At 36.3% G+C, this 21,058-nt stretch overlaps 4 protein-coding genes across 4 annotated transcripts; 2 read left to right on the forward strand and 2 right to left on the reverse strand.

Annotated features, from left to right (window-relative positions):
• The first annotated feature begins 925 nt into the window (after nt 1-925).
• Nucleotides 926-9,863, forward strand: LOC149730820 (protocadherin-18-like). The gene is made up of 17 exons (XM_089883966.1): nt 926-1,082; nt 1,304-1,545; nt 1,812-1,989; nt 2,303-2,416; nt 2,751-3,093; nt 3,320-3,465; nt 3,869-4,115; nt 4,352-4,529; nt 4,769-4,909; nt 5,252-5,422; nt 5,756-5,956; nt 6,265-6,498; nt 6,791-6,999; nt 7,239-7,389; nt 7,722-7,839; nt 8,454-8,603; nt 8,903-9,863. Exons 1-17 carry the CDS (start codon nt 965-967, stop codon nt 9,496-9,498), a joined length of 3,537 nt encoding a protein of 1,178 aa, XP_089740092.1. The 5' UTR covers nt 926-964; the 3' UTR covers nt 9,499-9,863.
• Nucleotides 9,864-10,072: 209 nt separating this feature from the next.
• Nucleotides 10,073-14,107, forward strand: LOC149730821 (uncharacterized). The gene is made up of 7 exons (XM_089884074.1): nt 10,073-10,300; nt 10,959-11,234; nt 11,910-12,007; nt 12,488-12,628; nt 13,056-13,198; nt 13,257-13,442; nt 13,927-14,107. The coding sequence occupies exons 1-7, from the start codon at nt 10,215-10,217 to the stop codon at nt 13,990-13,992; spliced, it is 996 nt and encodes a 331-aa protein (XP_089740200.1). The 5' UTR covers nt 10,073-10,214; the 3' UTR covers nt 13,993-14,107.
• A 1,146-nt stretch (nt 14,108-15,253) lies between these two features.
• Nucleotides 15,254-18,035, reverse strand: LOC149730822 (ras-related C3 botulinum toxin substrate 1-like). The gene is made up of 5 exons (XM_089884094.1): nt 17,735-18,035; nt 17,401-17,501; nt 16,777-16,967; nt 16,199-16,414; nt 15,254-15,674 (listed from the first exon to the last, which is right to left on the reverse strand). The coding sequence occupies exons 2-5, from the start codon at nt 17,404-17,406 to the stop codon at nt 15,509-15,511; spliced, it is 579 nt and encodes a 192-aa protein (XP_089740220.1). The 5' UTR covers nt 17,407-17,501; nt 17,735-18,035; the 3' UTR covers nt 15,254-15,508.
• A 148-nt stretch (nt 18,036-18,183) lies between these two features.
• Nucleotides 18,184-20,308, reverse strand: LOC149730823 (myelin P2 protein-like). The gene is made up of 4 exons (XM_089884104.1): nt 20,176-20,308; nt 19,501-19,676; nt 18,609-18,719; nt 18,184-18,256 (listed from the first exon to the last, which is right to left on the reverse strand). Exons 1-4 carry the CDS (start codon nt 20,246-20,248, stop codon nt 18,206-18,208), a joined length of 411 nt encoding a protein of 136 aa, XP_089740230.1. The 5' UTR covers nt 20,249-20,308; the 3' UTR covers nt 18,184-18,205.
• Nucleotides 20,309-21,058: the final 750 nt, after the last annotated feature.

Below are 21,058 nucleotides of genomic sequence, written 5' to 3' on the forward strand. Positions count from 1 at the left end.
GATCGCTCAAGCTGTGCTTACGTCACAACTTACTTACCTTCGGATCAGATACCCCTGCGAACTTATCTCTCTTAGCAGCTTGTAATCAGAAATTGATACGTGAATGTTGGCAGTTAGGATTTTAGCAGCAAACTTGAAATTTCTTTGTTTAAATCACACACACAAACCTGTTTCCCTGTCACGGATGCATTGTGTATTATATTCTAATCGTATTTAAGGATTTGGGTCGAATTTTGTGTCGAGTACCACGTCGAACTGTCTGGCACGAATTACATGCATTGGGTGTAGGGGAATATAAAGGGAGACTGGCGCCGCTTGCTTCTTCAGTTGAATTGGTCGCAGCGACTAATCTTCTGCAATTAAAGTGCGCTGTCTTTATCGGGCAACCATGCGTCTATTTTTGTAAGAGGGCAGCAGCCAGCGACAAACACGCAAGAAATTCATCAAGTTAAAATGCGCAGAAAAAAAACAGTGCGATTTAATTGGCTTTGGACACGCAAGGACGCCTTGGCCCGTGCGAAAATTGATGCGGCCGCGAATTGCGCGACTCAGATTTTGGTCAGTGTCACAGGGTCAAATGACTGACTGGTTTGCATGGGAAGGCAGGGTTACTGTGTGTGGTGTAACAACTTTGGGGCCGAATTCTCACAGGATCATTACGCTAAAAGTGAGATTGTTTAACAGAATGCTATACCATAGTAGGCTGGGGAAGTTGGGATACCTTCAGCATATGATATTCAAAAATCTCGATCGTGTTTTAAACAATCAACAACGATCTATGGGAGTAATAAGGAAACGGTTTCATAATTCTTTGAATGTTCTTTGTTTACTAACAACTGGGCGGAAAAAGGAGGAAAATGTGTCCCATGTTACCCCACTCTCTACTATACGACCGTTTTTGTAAATGTACTATATTAAGAATTCACTTACTATTCTTCCATTTCTTTATCACAGAAGTAGCAAAATGAATATAATTGTAATAACTTTTGCGGTGACGCTACTTTCTATATTCAAATTCCAAAATACTAATGCTTCTAACACAGTATCTTTGCGGGTGTATGTTAACGAAGGAAATGCACCAGGTAAGTGAAATGTTTAGCCTTGATATGGATTATGAACCTAAAATATCTAGCCCACAGTTTATGAGTTCGAAGCTCGATGCTGCTTATTAAAAGTGTCACCTGCAAAGTTCCACATGCGTGGTAACTAGTAAGCGGGCACGAGGTGTATGAAACAGAACACCCGTGTTATAACGACTCTGTGCATAAGTCGCATGAATTCATTTAACTTGTATTGTTTGCAGGGGAAGTTGTTGCAGACATGTCCGAAATATTTGGCTTGCTTTGGAAAGACAGACTCGATCGTCACTTCAAACTGCTTAATCAGAAAATATTTTCATCGTCGTCATTTAATTTGCCCACTTCGCTGCAGCAACGCCCTCATGCAGTTGCACTTGGTGCTTCTAATGGACTTATGACCCTGCGTAGAGTCGTGGACAGGGAAGTGGAATGCGGCCAAGCGAAGGAATGTATTATAAAAGTTCAGGTAGGACGATTCATAAATATTTGATGTCCAATACACGACTGTTTCTCGATATAAAAAGGCCGTTGTGTGTAACGCCGTTTAATGGCTATGAAAATGTTCTTGGTATAAATAATAGATGCCGTATCAAGTCTAATGATCTGGTCAAACTGTGCGTTCAAGTTTATGAGCTTATGCCAGGGTTAATCTGAACACGAGTGATTAAAGATTCATGTACAAAGTGCGGGAGCGATACAAGTTGTAACAAGTAAACATTTGAACCTTTACAGGCCGTCATGCTTCCACAAAGAGTTTTCTCTCTTCTGAATCTTGACATTGTTATAAACGACATCAATGATAATTTGCCCAAATTCCCACACAAACCAATTGTACTAAATGTGAGCGAAAGTACAGCATTGGGAGAACCTGTCAATCTAGATGCATTCCAAGCTCGTGACCTTGATTCAGGTAACATTGGATTAACTTGTGTTTAAATGTGCATGTATTTAAACTGGGACTATCATACAGCAGTTACAACAGGGTAACTCGTAAGAGGGTACGAGGTGTGTGAAACAAAACACACGTGTTATAACGACTGTCGATGTCCCGACGCGCAAGTAAATACGTTACATTCATTTATTCATTCAGCTATTTATTCGTTATTAATTCATTCGTTTATTTATTAACACATTATAACGACTGTCGCTTTCTCGCCACGCATATGATAAAGAAAGTTACATTCATTTATTCATTCAATTATTATAACGAGTATTGCATACAGGTAACAACTCTCGTATTTCGTATTCTATTTCGCCAAGTAAGCCATTTAAGGTCCAACAAGGGGTTGATGAGGCGGGCCGACCTCATTTACAATTGCTTCTTAACGCTGAATTAGGTAAGTAAAATAAGCGGTTTTCTATTCTGTTCTATATTGGTGATGTCATACGGCGAGGCCTGCCAGGGTACCTTGGATTTAGGTTTAGTCTATATTATATAGTATAGGGTCGGGTAAGATTAGACATGTTTTTTATTCTTTTTTATTATCCTATTTGCTAGTAAACTGAGATCATTTACAGAAATAAAAAGTTATGTCCTCACAACTTTAAAACGGTGTTGATAATTTTTAAAAACACGTATTCTATTTTACCCCACAGTCTTAGACCTTTTCTAAATGATATACCACGTTGATAAACCCTTTAAACAAATCTTATGTTAAAATACTTTTACAGATTATGAGACAAAGTCGGTTTACCATTTGACCCTTCACGCAACTGACCACGGAAAACCCGCATTATCCAATCAAGTTACTGTCAGAATTATGGTGACTGATTCGAACGACCACAGCCCTGTGTTTTCCACAAGCTCTGAGTTGGTGATCGAGTTGCTGGAGAACCAAGAGCCTGGAATTATTCAAACTGTTCATGCGACTGATAGGGATTCTGGCGAAAACGGCCGAGTAAGATACTTTCTTGGGGACGAACCACAATCTGTCTCCCATCAGTTGGTTACTGTAGATGAAAATTCTGGAGAAGTTACTTTGGTCAGAAATCTTGATCGGGAAGTTCACGATGGGTAAGTCTAGAAAAGTCAACATTAAAATAAAAGTCTAAAATGTTAAAATTTAAAAATGGAAAATATTAAAATAAAAACATAGGTATAAAAATGTTAAAAATAAAACAACATTAAAATAAACATTAAAATAAAAACGATGGTCTAATAATGTTAAAATTAAAAAAACTGTCAACAGTAAAAAAGAGTGGTCTAAAAAAACAACGATAAAACTGTTTCTTCTCTTCAGCATGAGAATTCTGATAGAAGCACGTGATTCCCCAGCGACCAATCAGCGCACGACTCGCATGTGGTTGGTTCTTCGTGTTGATGATGACAATGATAATGCTCCAGTTATAAATATGAACTTTATTGTAGATGCTGACGGCCAAACAGGTTCGTTTTTATCGAGCTGCATATTTAAGGCCAACAATTGTGGAAATAATATCGACTTAGATAACAAACCAATTCAATTTAATGTGTTATGCAACTAAAATAATTTTATGCGGTAGAAATATTTATTGCCCTTATGTAACGTAGTTTTTAAAGGTTAATTTCGGATAGTTGTTGTATCATGTGACATAAATAGTAGGGTGGGGTAAGGTGGGACAAGTTTTTATTCTCTATTCTCGTCCTATTTGGTAGTAAACAGATATATAAATTTACAGAATTATAAAACCCCGCGACACCAAAACAGTGTTGTTAATTGTGAAAACACGATCGGGAAATATGGAAATATAGTATAAAACCCTAAACTGCTTACACGAAGTACGAAATATAACGATGTTATTTTCTCCAGCATATATATCTGAAGCGTCTCCTGTCGGAACATACGTGGCCTACGTTAGTGCTACTGATGCCGACCATGGAAAAAACAGCGAAGTGGAAATTTCCATCAAGACCTTAATCAACGGGGACTTTGTATCTTCCGGACATTTTGAACTAGCAGCTGATGGTTTGATCGGGACGGGTCTTGAGTTAGACCGGGAAGTTCAGAGCATTTACAAAGTTGCTGTGATTGCATGCGACGCAGGGGATAAAATAAGGTAAAAATAAATTATATAAAGAGTAGAGTGGGGAAGATGGGACAACTTTTCATTCTATTTTCTTGTCCTATTTGGTGGTAAACAAAAAACATTTAAATAATTATGAAACCGTGTTCTTGCGACTCCCTTTTTGACCGTTGGTAATTGTTTAAAAAACGTATTTACAATATGTTTTTACAATATTAAAATAGTATTATGATATATATTATAATAATTATAATATGATTTCGTTCAAGGTGTTCACGCAACAATATTACTGTCATTATACTGGACGAAAACGATCACACTCCTGTATTTAAGAAGTCAGTGTATGAAGTTACATTGTCAGAAGCCGATGGAATTGGAACATCTGTCATTACTGTATCTGCAACTGATATGGATAGCATGTTTGCACCCGTGTGGATAAAAAATGAGGTAAGAATAACTTAATGTTGTTTATACTGCTTGAATGTTTTGTGTCTGGTACATATACTTAAATTTTATTTTTTGGATAATAATCTTCCATATTAAAAAAATGTTTTACCAAAATGTTTTGTTTTTTGTTATTTGAGAAGACAAAAAGCCTTGATTTTTATATTAAAATTATTCTTTTTGATTTAAAAAATATTTTTTCGTACAGGTATTTATAGTTCTGATTTTTTTGTTTGTTCTAGAATAAACAGCTGGAAATTTCACTGAACGGGAAGGTTACTTATTTAATAGAAAGTAGCGATAATACGTTCTCGGTGGATGCAACGACAGGAGAAGTTACGTTGGTTCGTCCACTGGATCGAGAAGGTCAAAGCGAATGGGAGGTAAAATCATTTTGCAAACAACACAGTGTTTTAAATGATTAAATATTTTATATTCCGGCGTTTAATTTGATTTTCCGATATAGTACTGTAGGGTAAGACGGAATACCTTTAGTACATAATTCCCATATTTCCTGATCGTTTATAAACAATTGACAGCGCACTTCCAGCGGTGCTGCTGAGCTTCAGCTAATATTTCTTTTAATATTCTTTGTTTACTACCAAACGGGACGAAAAAAGCGAATAAAAACTTGTCCCATCTTACCCCATCCAACTATATTTTATATGGTTGCACTTAGCATATCTTAATATTTTTTTTCCTATTCTTACAATTTTTTTATCCAGGTAAGAGTTATTGCACGAGACGGTGGCAATCCATACAGGGAATCTTTTTGCACCTTAAAAGTCACAGTTTCGGACGTAAACGATAACCGACCATTGTTCATATACCCTGCTGTTGAAAATTCTACTGCACACGCAACAATACTTCGTGACGATGTAATTGCCCGAATACAGGTGAGAATTCTTGCTATTATAGTAATGTGGGGCAAACTGGGACAACATAGGCTACCGTGGGGCAAGATAGGAGACCAAAAATTAGAAACATGAATAAATAAATATAACTGTTTTATTCTTGCGTGTATAGTGATAAAATCTCATATTTCCTATTCAACAACGATCTTTTAGTGTTCCGGGTCTACCGTTATATAATTCTGTGAACATTCTTTATTTACTATTATATGAGACCATAAAATAAAATTAAAAACATGTCCCATCTCACCCCAGCCTACTACACATTGTTCTAATTACTTTTGAACTTGCAAATTGTAACGTTCGAACTTTATCCAGGCGATTGACTACGACAGTGAGAAGTTCTCAAAAGTTGAGCTTTCAATGGTTTCCGTGGATGGATGTACAAACTTGCAAGAGGTCGACGGTAACTTGCCATACACTTACTTTATCCTTGATACAAAAACCGGAGACTTGAGGCTCAACATGAGCACAACTGATCTCAACGACGTTGTGGGCACGCACAGAATTATTGTGAAGGTGAGAAATGAAAGTATTGCGTTTATATGGTTTCAACGAATTTTATAATAATGTGGGGTAAGATGGGATACCGTTGGCACCTAAGCGTCTGAGCGTATTTTTAACAATTAACAACGCTATTTTAGAAATTCGTGGTGATATAATAACAAAGTTCTCTAAATATTCTTTGTTCACCATTAAATAGGGAAAAAATAGAAAATAGAATAAAAACACGAACCATCTTACCCCAATCTACTATACAGTTACATCAAAGTTTAGATAAAAATTCACAAGTTTATTAAGCATCTAAAATTACATTCAATACTCAGGCAAGCGACAATGGAGCACCTCCTCTTGAAATGAACACCAGTCTCATAATAGTGGTGTCCGACACCTTGCTGTTGCCATCTCAAATGTACCACGAGAAAGAAGATGCTCCGTCTGTTCCCGGGCTCGCGATTTCAACCAACTTTCTGATCATCGTGATTTCGCTTGCATCCGCTACTCTTATTTTACTCATTGTTATCACAGCAGTGGTCATCAAATGCAAAAAGGACAATAAGGTAAGATGCTTGTTTTGTTTTTTTCTATATGTATTGTTTGGTGAGGTAGGATTACCATTAGCATTCTTTTTTCCCGTCCCCGCATTTGGTAGTAAACAAATCATATTTACAGAACTTATAAGCGTAGATCAACGATACTAAAACAACGTTGTTAATTCCTTCTAAAAGAGATCTATTTCGCCTTAACGGCATCGTCAGTCCCTTATTCAAAATGAAAGTTTCACCCCAAAAAAATCTCCTGAATGGCATCGTCAGTCCTTTATTCATTTCTAAAGTTTCATGTTTTTTTTAGAAAATCCGAACATACAACTGCCGGGATGCGGAAAGCGAGAATGGCTGGGAAGACGGGAATACTGACAAAGCACAAACAGTGAACAACAGCAATACCAATACTTGGTCCAAGTCTGTAGTCAGCCATGAAGGTTCATCACAAATTACAGAGAACGAACGACTATCAAGTCAATCAACTGAAAACAATAATAAGCAAGCGAAAGTGGCCAGGTAAATAATTATACCGATACGCAATTACCTATATACTTAAATTTACATTTATACTTATAGTACTGTAGGGTTGGATACCGTTAGCACCTATACCCCGTATTTCCTGATCGTGTTTTTTACAACTAACAACGCTCTTTTAGAGTCTACGGTTATATAACTCTGTAAAGAAGAGAATGAAACATGTCCCATCTTACCCCAACCTACCATATTATATCAACTCGTATGTGTTTTAATAACAGGAGGCCATCAGATATCAGTTTAAATTTTCCTCTTCACGTGTCTTCGGGTCCGATGTTAATGACGTCACGACAAGACCCTGCAACGTACAATGTGACGTCATCAATGATCAGACCACCGTCTTTGCTCACAACGTTTTCAACTGAAGGAAAGGTAAAAACACACTCACTTAATGATTTGTATTGTAGTAGGGTGGGGTAAGATGTGAAAAATTAGATATGTGGCAACTCGTAGCCGGTATGAGTTGTACAAAAACACGAAATGTTACACTTAACTATAATTGCTTTAAGCCGACACTAATAGGTTGTCTAAATTGTCATTCGTGCAGAAACACAATCACCCAAAAAGTTACATACATTGTAACTTAGAAGCGAACACGAGGTGTATGAAAAAGAACACCCGTGTTATAATGACTGTAGTTCCCCCTCCACTCGAGGAAAAACAAGTAGATTCAATCATTCATTAAATATATATGTTTATTTCAGATTGCACAGCCAAGACTGCATGGCCTTCTACCACACATAACATCACATACGGATGGAGACAGTGGGCGTGGTGACAGCGACCCGGATACTGGAAGTTACGATGTTGTAAATGATATTGGTAAGCTGCATTTGAATCTATAGTCAATTTAAAAAGAATACTGTAACCTTTACTAACATTTGAATGAATGTAACTTACCTATATTAGGAATTGTTCAAAAATCTGACCTAAATCAAGGTCCGAAAAGGACATCACCCACATAAAATATAAACTTGTTTTGTTCTCGCGTGGAGGAATATGACAGTCAATATAACACGGGTGTTCTGTTTCATATATAGTAGGTTAGGGGAAGATGGGACACCTTTCCATTCTATTTTCTCGTCCCATTTGGTAGCAAACAAAGAATATTCAAAGAATTATGAAACCGTATCTTCACGACTTTCATGTACCGTTGTTAATTGTATAAAACACTATCAGGATATTTAGATTTTACGTGCTAAAAGTGTCCCATCTTCCCCCATCCTACTATACATCTCGTGCTCGCTTATGAGTTACCATGTATTTATGTAATTTTGTAAGTGATTGTTTTGTTTTGTATGGGTGATAATTCGGACAACCCATTTGTGACCACTGGGTTAGAGCAATCAAACTATGGATAAAATTTCGCGATATATTTATATCCGCAAATTTTAAAATGACTATTGCTCTAATTTCTAATAAGAAAATATTTTCAGATTATCTTCCATCTTATTCTTACGTCAACCCCGATTCTCAAAGCAAAAACATGAAAGCAGTGGTGTCTAGTGGTATGGGCTCTCGGTGTACCGATGATTGCAACAAATACGGGCACAGTGATGCATGCTGGATGCCTTCGCCAACTAAAGGTAAATTGTACAGCATTAAGAAATATAGAGTTAAATGGATAATATTTGCACATCATTTTTTTATATCTTAATCTTGTATTTTAAAAGGTAACAATCCTATTTTAGGGTTCTAGCAATATGGTTGTATATAGCTTTGTAGATTACCTTTTTTATTTCCAAATGAGATTATAAAAGAGAGTTAATCCATAGAACATCTTACACTAATCTACTATAATTCAAGTGTTTTGTCTGTATAGAATACAAAAGTGCGTTTTATATTTGCTGTCGTTCAGATTGATATTTTTTTAAAACTTTTTTAGGTCAATATTACGCAAGTGCAGATAACGAAGTTTCACGAAGCTCATGTTACACTCAACCCACGTTCACCCAAGCGAATAGTGACATCGACTTCCAACGCGAATACAACCGAGTTCTTGAAACCATAGAGGAAACCACTCCTGTGCTCGAGTCGACCATCGGCTATGAATATGAACCGGAGGTTATGCGGCAAAACGTGCGCCGTTCCATCTGTCTATCTCGTCTTGCATCAGAGTCACGCTTGCTATCACAGTCCAGTGAGCCCGAGGTTTACCACAGCGGGGTTCTAAGCAGACAGTACGGTCTTTGGACAGACGAATACCAGAAGCCAATCGGCGTTCGACCGAATTCACTCTCAGCATCTCCAGCGCCGTCTACCGGCCCCGCGAGTTCCCATTTATCCGGCAACTCGTCTTGTCCATCAACTGTTTTTACACATTGCGACACGGACAGTAAGACCTCGTCTAATATTGTTGCCCCCAAACCCCATTACCTATCCATGACTTCCCGAGCGTCGACATTACCTTGCGAAAACAACCCCAACATGAAAGAAACTCAACAAATTATCAGCGACATCGACCGATTACTTTCAGAATAAAACACCATCAAAAATAGTTTCCTGTATTCTGTCTTTTCATTCTTTAATTTCGCTTATAATTCCAATATAGGTCTCCTGTCATTTTTTTTGCGAACCAACGTTTCAGTGTCCTACTCCCAGGTCAGGTTCATCGCGGCTCTATACGTATAGGTGAAGTGAAGTCCTACAGCTTCACACGGCATGTGAAGGAAGATTTAGGCCAGAGTTGGGATATTTCACCTTTTCACAATTGTTACGTTTATTTCTTCTTTTGGAAGTGCCTGTAACGAAGATATTATTGTCTGATGCTTTTTCACAATCACGTTATTTTTGCGCTTTCTTTCTTAACAACATACTGTGAAAAATTCTTCTGTATTTCTATAAAATACAAAAAAATATTTCAAAATTGCTGCCTATGAATCAAATAAATGCAGTATTACAGAAACCCGCTTCGTTTTAAGTTTTGCAAACATTGCAATTGTCAGTTATAATGACGTATGTGTGACGTCACAATACGTTGCGCGCCGCGCCCGCTGTGCATGAACTCGCTTGACCTATGGGGGTAATTTTGTTTCGACAGACTACCCGGAAAAAGCTTGATTAAAATAACGCTCAGTCAAAATTGGGAAATCTCCATCTTCCCTATATGCAGTATCATATGAATATTGTACGTACGATCAATGGACAGTGATATAGCGACTGCGAGTATGAATTGAAAGGGCAAGTAAATTGAAAGGATGGATGGAGTCGTGATTGCAGTGCTATCTATCAGTTTGATTCTCTTGTTTTTAGTGAAGACGTTGATTCTCATCTTATTGCACAGGTTCATATTTTTTTGCATTATCTTGTGTGTTTGGATACGTTTTTGCACTACAACAGTAGGGGTATAAGATGAGTCATGCATTTATTCTATTTTCTTGTCCCGTTTGGTAATAAATAAACAACATTTAAACAAATATATAACCGTAGCTCCACGTCTTTATACGAACGTTCTTAGTTGTTAAAAACACGATCGGGAAATATGGGATTTAAGTGCTAACAATATTCTGTTTTCCTAACATTAGTATATGCTGTATTCGTTTAGAATAAGTTAGGTATTTGAAACTTTACATTCTGTGTTATAGTTTTACTGTGTTAAACCGTGCGCGCTTTTGGCAGGCAAGAACACAAATAATAATAATTACTTGTCGCGTGCACGCCTAAAACATATAATTACTTTTGCTTAGTTCGGACTCTCCGCTCATTCATGGTTAGTGTTAGGTTAAAAGACGTGTATTTAAAAAAGACGTGTGTTTAAAAAGACGTGTATTTAAAAAGACGTGTGTTTAAAAAGACTTGTAAAAAGATGTGTAAGTAGAATAAAGTGATAGGTTTCGAGTTCCACAGATAGGGTTCGAGATCATTTTAAACCGCCATTTTAAACTTTTGTTTCATAACGATAATCTAAATTTGTAAACGTTACAATTAAAACTTTTTTGTAGGTCAACTATTTTGAAATGTTGTCAAAACAAACCAGAAGTACAAGAAGTTCAAGTTGATGAGGTTAAAGTTAACGCCATTAATGCGTGGGAGGAAAAAGTGTCGCCACAGCCGATGAAAGTATCCCAAATTTTCTCTGTTTGCGAAAAGGAATCGCTAAGTGTTCGAGGTGAAGATGAGATATCTGAAAGCGATTTGGAAACTTTAAGTTTTGTTGAAAATGAGAGAATTGCTGAAGCCGCAGCGAAGAAGGAATTAGAAGAAAGTGAAATTAAAAGGTAACTTAGCTGGTGAAACTTTCAAGGCCTATATACGACACTAAACTTCGTTTGGGAAATCGCTTCTGTAATCGTAAAAAACGACGTATAAAAAGCACTCTAGAAAGTTCGAGCACACTTGAGCAGTTGGAAAGTTTTAGTGCACTAACAAAGCGCTTATAACCGTAGTGGAAAATGTAATATAGTAAGGTGGGGTAAAATGGGACATGTTTTCATTCTATTTTCTCGTCCCACTTGGTAGTTAACAATTTTTAGAGAATTAAATACCCGTATTGTCACGAATCTAAAAACGTTGTCAACACGATTAGGAAGTATAAAATATAGGTGCTAACGGTATCCCATCTTACCCCGCAGTACTATGTGCTGTTAAGGCTGTTTGGTACAATAAGAGATACAACGGTAATGTAGTATGGCTGAATAAATATTAGTACCCGTGATGCATCACTCAAGAATGCGTCAGTTTTATGATGAAGTTCATGACATCTTACTAGAGATAGGTGCATCTCCGTAAGTGTATTGATAAATGAAATTTATTTTGTATTTTTTCGGTCACGATAACGAGATCGGAAGAGTTACATAAGGGAAAAGACGGGTAGTAGTAGTAACGGTAAAACAACAGTTGTTAAAACACGCCTATGTATAAAACAGAAAAAGAACGTGTTTTATTTACTGCAGTGTGGACTTGGAGGGCAAAAGTAACACACATGAAATAAACCCAACCGAAGCTATTTTGACAAATCAGAGCGAAAACAACAAAGAAAAAAGAAAGAATGGTATCACATTAAGAAAATACTGTAATATTAGAAAAATACTTTATGAATGTTAAACTGTTACATTTCCTATACTTAATACATATAATACTTGGATTAAAATGGGATACTGTTCGCACCAAAATTTCATATTTCTTAGTAGTGTACTATAACTAGTATAATGGTAATATAGACAAACTTCTACAGCAAAATTAAATAATACAATTTAATCCAAGAGTTTTAACTACCTGTAGTATAGGGTGGGAAAAGATGGGACACCGTTTCCTTTTAATTTCTCATCCCATTTGGTAGTAAACAAAGATCATTCAAAGAATTACAAAATCGTATCCTCACGATTTCCATAGAACGTTGTTAATTGTTTAAAACACGATCAGGATATTTGGATATAATGTGCAAAAGGTGTCCCGTCTTTTCCCACCCTACTATGTAACTACAACGAAAAGAAAATCTTGTTTGATAAAAAATGTTATGTACTTTTTGTAGACTTGATAAATGCAATTACGAACCGAGACATAGAGAAACTGGAGCGTGCGATTGAGTGGGCGATTTTTGATGGCTATGACGTAGCACTACGAGAAGAAATATATGAAGCGCGAGAACGGATGAAGCAGGAAATCAACTTAGGTGGTTGTGTTTTGTTTAACTAGTATTTTATGAAAAAAATTGTGTTCATTACTTTGTGCAGTAAATTAGTCTTTGTGTTATAGGTCGTGGTAAGATTTGGTAGTAACCAAAGAATATTTACGGAGTTATATAACCGTAGCCCAGCGACGCTTAACGAGCATTCTTAATTGTTCAAAACTCGATTAGAAAATTCATGATTTTGGTGCTAACAGTATCCCATCTTACCCCACAGTAATATATTTTTTGTTGGTGTACGTTCGAGTATTGATCAGGATGTTTGGATATTATGTGGTAAAGGTGTCCTATCTTACCCCACAGTACTATTATACTATTTTGTGTTAAAAATTCGCATTTAGTGTAAAAAAATGTTCAGTACTTTGTCGAAAGTAGTAAGACATTTTGTATTAAAATAATGTTTCATTCGCAGAGCGAATGCGCGAGTCCGTGAAAAATATGAAACAAAGCGTCATTTCCGAGTTAAGAAGTTACTCCAAGCCCCCAAAAGCTGTTCGTGACGTCATGATGTGTGTGTATCTTCTCTTGCAAGTCAGAAAAGAAGATGAAATTAAAGTTCGTAGTGATCACTAGGTAAAATGTACGTCAGATATTCACATTGTCGATTTTACAGACATGGTTGTCAATACAACGTCTAATGAGTCTCGGTGGAAGAAACTGTTTGAAGAGATTGATTGAAACATTTCGAGCTGATGACGTCAGCTGTGACGTCACCGCTCGAGTGAAAGAACTGCTGGGAAATTATGATTTTCAACATATTTACGAAGTGAGCGAGGGGGCAGCTGTGTTTTATGTTTGGGTAAGATACGTATTACACAACATAGGGTAGGGTGGGGGAAGATGAGACACTTTTTCATTCTATATTTTCCGGTCCCCTTTGGTAGTAAACAAGAGACATTCAAAGAATTTTAAAACAATATCCTCACAACTCCCATAGACCGTTGTTAATTGTTTAACATTGTTTTAAGATTTAAGATAACATTGTTTTAAGATATATTTGTGCTAAAAGTGTCTCCTCTTCCCCCACCCTACTATACATATTTATTCCCTTTTTTCGTACCATTTGCTAGTAAACAAAGAATTTTTTCAGAAATATAAAACCGAAACCTCACGACTCCAAAAACGTTGTTAATACACCACTTTTTGGTAGTTCTTGTATTCATTTACAAAATTTTACATGATAATGTGTGTATGGTATATATGCCTGTCTATATACAACCTATTAGTGACCAAACATTGTTCTCCCTTTAAAATAAAAAACAAATCAATCGTTTATATTTCAGATCATGGAAGTTATAGAAGAGGTTGAAGCTTTAAAAGGGGAAGATATTAAATCTGCTGCTGACTAAACGTTACACACTGTATCTAAATTAATTTTATTGTGTACATTATTCCTGTTTTGTACTGTATACTGTACTGTACTGTATTCAAATATGCAATAAAATAGTGCTCACCGTACTCTAATCTGCGTTCCTACGTCTCTCAATTTTGTTCTATTACGACGTTACAGTTCCGTTGAGTTACTTGCCAGTTGTACTGCAGTTAAGTTTGTGTGTGCATTTAGTTTGTCTCTAATAAGGTTCTTATATATTACTATTTGTTTTATATGTATGTGTTTGTTGGTATACTTATATAGCAGGATGGGGGCAGATGGGACATCTCTTTCTTCTAATTTCTTGTCCCATTTGGAAGTAAAAAAAAACATTTAAAGAATTATAAAACCGTATTCACACGACTCTCATACACCGTTGTTAATTGCTTAAAACACGATCCGGATATTTGGAAATCAAGTTCTGGTGTCCCATCTTTCCCCGCCCTACTACATAACTGCTTGGTTTCACGTTGATCGCTGTTGAACTATGTAGCTGCAAGTTTGTTCAGGACTTACTTACATCAAGTAGCAACTGATCGTTTCAGTTGTTTACGCGTGTGGGAAGAAACAGTAACTGTACAGATTTGTTGTTACTTAAAATGCGTGGTTTGTGGGTGGTAGTAGTTTCACATACTCACATGTAAATTTTAATATGTTTTCAAACACTGTTTCCGTTTACTTATATGCGACCTTTTAAGAACTTAGCTGAGCATATACAATATAAAGATTCAAAATTTTCTCTCGGAAGCGGCTTCATTTTAAAATCAGCAGAATGTTTCTGTAAAGTCTTACGTACATGACAACTGTCAAAGCCATGATTTAACACAATTCCCAAACTCCAAACAAAAATATCTTTTTAAAACAACACATTTCTGGTTTTATGTTTTATTTACCTAAATTGTCTCATTAGGTTAAAACAGTCAAAATTATTTTAATTTTGGTGGACTAAATTATATTTGTACTATGCCCGAGCTATCAGGCATGCTATACAATCCTACGTGGAATAGGACTTTATAAATTGCTGTGGTCGTACGCCAGTGATGCAGTTTTTATAGACCACTGGTATTAGTTGTATAGGTTCATGCAAATTAGGGTTTGATTACTAAACATTTTGTTCGAGTCACTTATTGTAGCGTACTCATAGGACGTGACTTCGCATCGTAAAGTATACAATTTAACAAAATGAATCATAGTTTCAGTCTAATGTTATGCTTGTGTAACTTAACAACTGTGACGTATACAAAACTACTTTTTGTTTTATTTCTTTGAATATAATTTTCAGATAAAACATAAAAAGATTGTGGTTAATTGAACAGCAGTAGTTAAAAACGTCTTTGGTAAAATTTTGTGCGAATGAAAAAAAACAGCAAAAGAAAGCGTGAATAATAAAGAACAAAAGTATTAGAACTAGGAAATTTGTGAAAAGTAAAGTAACATTAAGAAAAACATATTATTAAGCTTTATAATGTCCGCGTTAAATATTTATTTCCACTTTACAGTAACACGCACCTCTTCGTTGGTTTAGGTGGTTTAGCAGGGTTTAACACTGCACTAATAGCGTCTTGGAATACAGAGTCTACCCCTACTTTCTTCAGTGCAGAGCACTCCACGTATTTGACTGCTCCCAGTTGCTTTGCTAGCGCTTCTCCTTGTTCATATCTAATGTATGTATAGTGGGGTGGGGTAAGATGGGACTTATGATGGGGTAAGATGGAACATATGATATAGGGTAATATGGGACTTATGATGGGGTAAAATGGAACATATGATATAGGGTAAGATGGGACTTATGATGGGGTAAGATGGAACATATGATTTAGGGTAAGATGGAACATATAGTGGGGTAAGATGAAACATACTGTGAGGTAAGATGGTACATACAGTGGTGTAAGATGAAACATGATGGGCTAAGATGAGACCTTTAGTGGGACAAGATGAGTTTTTGTTCTTTCCTCTTGTATCACTTAGTAACAGTAAAATGAGCCCCGCAACAATAAAAGAGTTAAAACACGATTATAAATTACTGGATGTGTGTACTAACAATATCCCCATTTTACCCCACAGTACTATAACTAGTATAGGGGAATCGCAAAATTGAATTTTATTTAAAACTTTTCAACTACCTAAAACTACCGTCAAATGCAAAAAATAAATCTCATTTAAAAAAAATCCAAATCACTGACCGAATCGGGGCTGAATCAGTATTCTTCAGCTTTTTTACGGTTTCTTCGTCATCTCTGAGATCCTGCTTTGTTCCGATTAAAATACAAGGAGTTTTGGGTGAATGGTGACTGACTTCAGGATGCCACTTTGAAGAAATGCTGAAAAACGAAGCTGGGGAAACGACTGAGAAACATAACAGGAAAACATTGGTGCGTGGGTAACTCAACGGCCTCAACCTGAAACGAGAGAACCAAAATCGTTTATTTACTGATGGATTGTCCAAATCGTCAACCATACAAGACACAATTTTGTTTAAGATAGTAAAAAACAATCACCCACAAAGTTACATACGTTGTAATACTCGTAAACGCATATTGTACGAATATCACAATAACTCGTTTGCCCAATATTCATTATTACGGTAACTCGTAAGCTGGTATACGAGGTGTATAAAACAGAACACGCGTGATATAAATATTTTTCCTTGCCCCGCCACGGAAAAATAAAAAAAGTTAATTTATTTTTTTAATCATAAAAACTGCAACTGTTTAACAAGTTATAGGAAACTGCGACTGCTTTTTTAATTCCCTAAACACACCTGTCATATTCTTCTTGTCCTGCCGTGTCCCAGAGTGCTAAGTTATAGGAAATTCCCTCAAACGTGCTTGTTGCTGCATAGTTGTCGAATATGGTGGGCACATAGTCACTAGGAAATACCCCGTTTGCATAAGTAATGCACATACATGTTTTTCCGACAGCTCCGTCTCCAACGACGACTATTTTGACTGGCTACAATGAGACAATCTCGGTTACATTTAAAGTATAGTACCGTGGGGTAAGATGTATTGTAGGGTAGGGAAAGATGGGACACCTTTTCGTTTCATTTTCTCGGCCCATTTTGGTAGTAAACAAAGAACTTCCAAAAGAATTATAAACCGCACTTTCACGACCCCTATAGACCATTGTTAATTGTTTAAAAAACGATCAGAATATTTAGATATTAAGTGCTAAAGGTGTCCCGTCTTCCCCCGCCCTACTATATTATATTTTATTCTCTCTTCCTGTCCCATTTGGTAAAATTCACGGAATTACATAACCATAGCCGTGGAACATGGTTGTTAATGGTTGAAAACACCACAAGGAAATACGAGGTTTACCTGCTAACAGTATCTTATCTTAGCCCACTGTACTATAAAGAATTTTTAAAACTATACAGCCTTACCTGCATTTTTACCCAAAATCTAGATCTTCTTTTTTACGTGTAATATTCCTTGAAAAAACTTGAATCTACAACGCATCCAAACCTTTTACACCATCAGCCGCCTGAAATGATTGCGTTAATTACTCAATCAATTCGTTGCAACTTTGGTTGCTACTACTTCCTTGTTACTACGCAACTTATAAAAGTATTTAAGTCCTAAAGGAATAACCAATTGATATCATGCAGCAAAGTTATAGTCATTCTGGTTTCTCGTGACGATGTAGCACTTACGTATGTCTAAATACCAATATTCCACTTTTCTAAAACAAGAGTATATTACTATATCGAACGTTACCTTTATTTCCGCGTTGCTATTCCAGTAAAATGCATGTAAAATGCACACCGATGACAGGCCTGTATGATTCACAGCAGAATGAAACAACCAACGGCCCGCGTTTCCGCCACATAACGTATAATCGAGTCTCTCCATGCAACGTAAGAGTACAGGGAAAACAAAGACTTGTAGTCCATTCATTAAGGTGGTATATGGACCGACGAAAAATCACAGTATATACTGCGCAATAAACCGACTATACAATTCTTATATATAGCACGCCGCCTAGAGCTTATAAACGCAAACATGAAAAACGCGTTTAACTATAATTAAGCCGAAATGACCATTTACACGTTTTTTTTAACAAAACATTGCATTTAAGTTTGATGTGATGTCACCGTTGTACTGATATGTTCATGCATTTACAAACTGTAGAACACAGAATAGACATTTAAAACAAACACAGTGGATTGTTTAAACAGCTTTATTAATTCAGCATTTTGAATGATGGCGTACGCACACAACTCCGTCACATTCCAGTCTCTGTAAAAGTACAGGAAGTTAACTACTACGTATATACACAAGTAGCAAGGGTAAGCAAGTGCAGTGTATATTCAACAACAATGATGCAAACAGCATCACCAAGCGGTTAAACAAATCAATAAATGTAACTTACTTTATCTTCACGTGGCGGAAAACGACAGTCCTTATAACACGGGTGTTCTGTTGCACACACCTCGTGCTAGCTTACGCTTTAATACACGTATGCAAGTTGAGAGTGATTGGTTTTTCTGTTTAGCTGATAATTTAGACAACCCATCAGTGACTACTGGGTTGGAGTAACTACCGTTAATTGTCCAAAGACACACGCCGACAATGGCCTTGACATACTTACCAAATCCATTCCACCGTCAACGTATATCCAATCCAAAGTACAAATTCTCTTCCCGTCGTTCCATTTCTGTACCTGATGTAGTTTATCGTTGCCTTCCCATACGATGGTTGTCTTAAACGAAAAAAATATTAACATCACATTTAGGGATTATATTATTGCGTTATACACAAAATTTATGGTAAAACGAAAAATGTTTAAAAATAATTTAAACCCGTAGCACCGCGTCTCTATAAAAACATTCCTAATTGTTGCTAAAAAAACATAAACGTTGCTAAAAATAGACGCATTCAGGAAATATATAGTAGGGTGGGGGGAGATGGGACACCTTTAGCACATAGTATTTAAATATCCTGATCGTGTTTTAAACAAATAACAACGGTCCATGGGGGTCATGAGAATACGGTTTTATATTTCTTCGAATTTTCTTGCCAATGCGACAAGAAAATAGAATAAAAAGGTGTCCCATCATCTTCCCCCACACTACCATAGAATTTATGTGCTGCCGGTATCCCTTCTTACTCGACAGTCATATGCCTGGTCCACAGTACTATGCTGATAGACTTTAACATCATGAATTATTGCTCTTATAACTAGGTGTTCGTCTCTCTGTTTTACTCTACGTGGGTAGCACGGCATGGGTCCTAAGATTTAGAGATTGGCCTATTACCCCAAAGTATTTACTCTACATTATGCTTTTAAGTCACAGGATTATTCGTAGACAACTGTGAGTGGATATGTGCCGCCACATGGCAAAGTTAAGTATTAGGTTTTTGTACTGTAAGATCAGTAACGAACAAAGTCAATGTTCTTGGCGCAACCATATCTATTTATTCTTGCCCATGAAACCTCCCTCTGGCAATGCAATCGAAGCAATCTGTGCATTTTACTTTACCTTTGTAACCCTACCATCCATGGTATGTTCCTCAAATTCTTCACCGAGAGGAAAAGTAACATCTGCTGATTTGAAAGTACTTTGGGTGTTGATTCTTAATTTGTTTCCACCTACGTCGGATATCTCGCTTGTTGAAGAAACGACGGCGCCCATTTTTCTTAGTGCAATATTAACACCTGAAGATGAAGTTTAAGGTTAATTTTATTAAACAAGCAGCATAAAAGCATCTATTATGCTGTACTTACTATGTATTGCAGTTTACATTTTAACAGATAGATTACTGATGGGGGGCAAGATGGGTTACGTTAGCACCTTTTAATCTCATAGTTTTTCTGATTGTGATTTAAAGTTTTCATCGCTCTTCAAAGAGAGCTCTTTCTGATTGTGATTTAAAGTTTTTCATCGCTCTTTTTTCATTCTCTTTTAGAGTTTAGAGACGACAGTAATAAATTTGCTAATATTATATTTTACTACCAATTGCGACAACAAAAAATGTCCCATCTTACCCCACCATACTATAGTATATATTGTACCCGTCATATACGTTTTTTTCGCCATTAAGTTTACTGTATTGCGTATATACGTGTAGACTGAACCCGAACAATATTTAAATTAGAATATCTTATCTCGGTGAATTTATTTCTTAAAATATACATGTGTTAAAAATCAGTATACCGACTGCTTTCATATAATTGTCGAAATTGTCACTTTTTTCCAGTTTCCATTTTCCGAAAAGAGGTGAAGCCATTATGCTAATACAAAATTGCTATACTCTATATATAAACTTCTAAACAAAAACACAACGGTAAAAAACATGACCATTTTTATTCAAAAATCGTTGCCCTATTGTAATGCATAAACTATTCTGCAACGAACAATATAATAACTTTAACTGTCTCATGATTACGGTAGCGAGGATTTAGAAATATTTTAAACGGAAAGATAAGATATAGCGACAAAACAGCAGTTGTTAACATGCTAACGTATTCATATTATAGCTAAACCACCCTATGTAAACGAGACACACCAAGGATTAATACATGTAACATACAGTCCTTGTTAATCAGTAATCAATGGTGGAAAAAGTCTTTGTTTAACTTCATGTCAGCGTGATTTAAATTGCGCAAACAAGTAAACCAAATTTTGTGTGCGAAGGGTAGGCGTCTAAGTGGTGATGGCGATCTTTGACCTATACCCTTCGAGAATATTAGTAGGCCAAGATGTTCTAAATAAATCGAGTGTGAAATTTGGAAACATAATTTATGTTTTATTTGCCAAAAATATAAGAGCATTATAAAAACAAATTGTTAAGTTTATCAAATGGTTTTTATGATAATCTTCAACCCTTTTTTTATTTGGGCGATTTTTGTTGAGTTCTCTTTTAATAATGCAAACTTTGTTCCTATAGATTGATTCACAGCTGTTTTGCATTAAATAAACAACTTCGCAAACGATTGCTAAAGCTTGCGTCATTCTGAAAGTTAAAACCAGCAACCGTGAAAATTTGATCACGTTTTTAAACGACACGTTGTACAACGTGGTTTTCACAATTGCTGCT

The sequence above is a fragment of the Ciona robusta genome, chromosome 9, assembly GCF_009617815.1.
Source record: "Ciona robusta chromosome 9, ASM961781v2".
Taxonomy (NCBI): domain Eukaryota; kingdom Metazoa; phylum Chordata; class Ascidiacea; order Phlebobranchia; family Cionidae; genus Ciona; species Ciona robusta.

What these genes read in the sequence shown, in the direction of transcription:
- LOC149730820 (XM_089883966.1), top strand. Translation starts at nt 965, where the DNA reads ATGAATATAATTGTAATAACTTTTGCGGTGACGCTACTTTCTATATTC. An exon ending in GCTTCTTAACGCTGAATTAG is followed by an intron (nt 2,417 to 2,750) that starts GTAAGTAAAATA and finishes ATACTTTTACAG; the next exon opens with ATTATGAGACAAAGTCGGTT. An exon ending in CCGTGTGGATAAAAAATGAG is followed by an intron (nt 4,530 to 4,768) that starts GTAAGAATAACT and finishes TGTTTGTTCTAG; the next exon opens with AATAAACAGCTGGAAATTTC.
- LOC149730822 (XM_089884094.1), bottom strand. An exon ending in GGACAAGAAGAATATGACAG is followed by an intron (nt 16,415 to 16,776) that starts GTGTGTTTAGGG and finishes CTCTCGTTTCAG; the next exon opens with GTTGAGGCCGTTGAGTTACC. An exon ending in ACTGATTCAGCCCCGATTCG is followed by an intron (nt 15,675 to 16,198) that starts GTCAGTGATTTG and finishes TACATACATTAG; the next exon opens with ATATGAACAAGGAGAAGCGC.
- LOC149730821 (XM_089884074.1), top strand. Translation starts at nt 10,215, where the DNA reads ATGGATGGAGTCGTGATTGCAGTGCTATCTATCAGTTTGATTCTCTTG. An exon ending in GAAGAAAGTGAAATTAAAAG is followed by an intron (nt 11,235 to 11,909) that starts GTAACTTAGCTG and finishes TATTTACTGCAG; the next exon opens with TGTGGACTTGGAGGGCAAAA. An exon ending in GAAAAGAAGATGAAATTAAA is followed by an intron (nt 13,199 to 13,256) that starts GTTCGTAGTGAT and finishes TCGATTTTACAG; the next exon opens with ACATGGTTGTCAATACAACG.
- LOC149730823 (XM_089884104.1), bottom strand. Translation starts at nt 20,248, where the DNA reads ATGGCTTCACCTCTTTTCGGAAAATGGAAACTGGAAAAAAGTGACAAT. An exon ending in CAATTATATGAAAGCAGTCG is followed by an intron (nt 19,677 to 20,175) that starts GTATACTGATTT and finishes CTTCATCTTCAG; the next exon opens with GTGTTAATATTGCACTAAGA. An exon ending in TGGATGGTAGGGTTACAAAG is followed by an intron (nt 18,720 to 19,500) that starts GTAAAGTAAAAT and finishes TTTTCGTTTAAG; the next exon opens with ACAACCATCGTATGGGAAGG.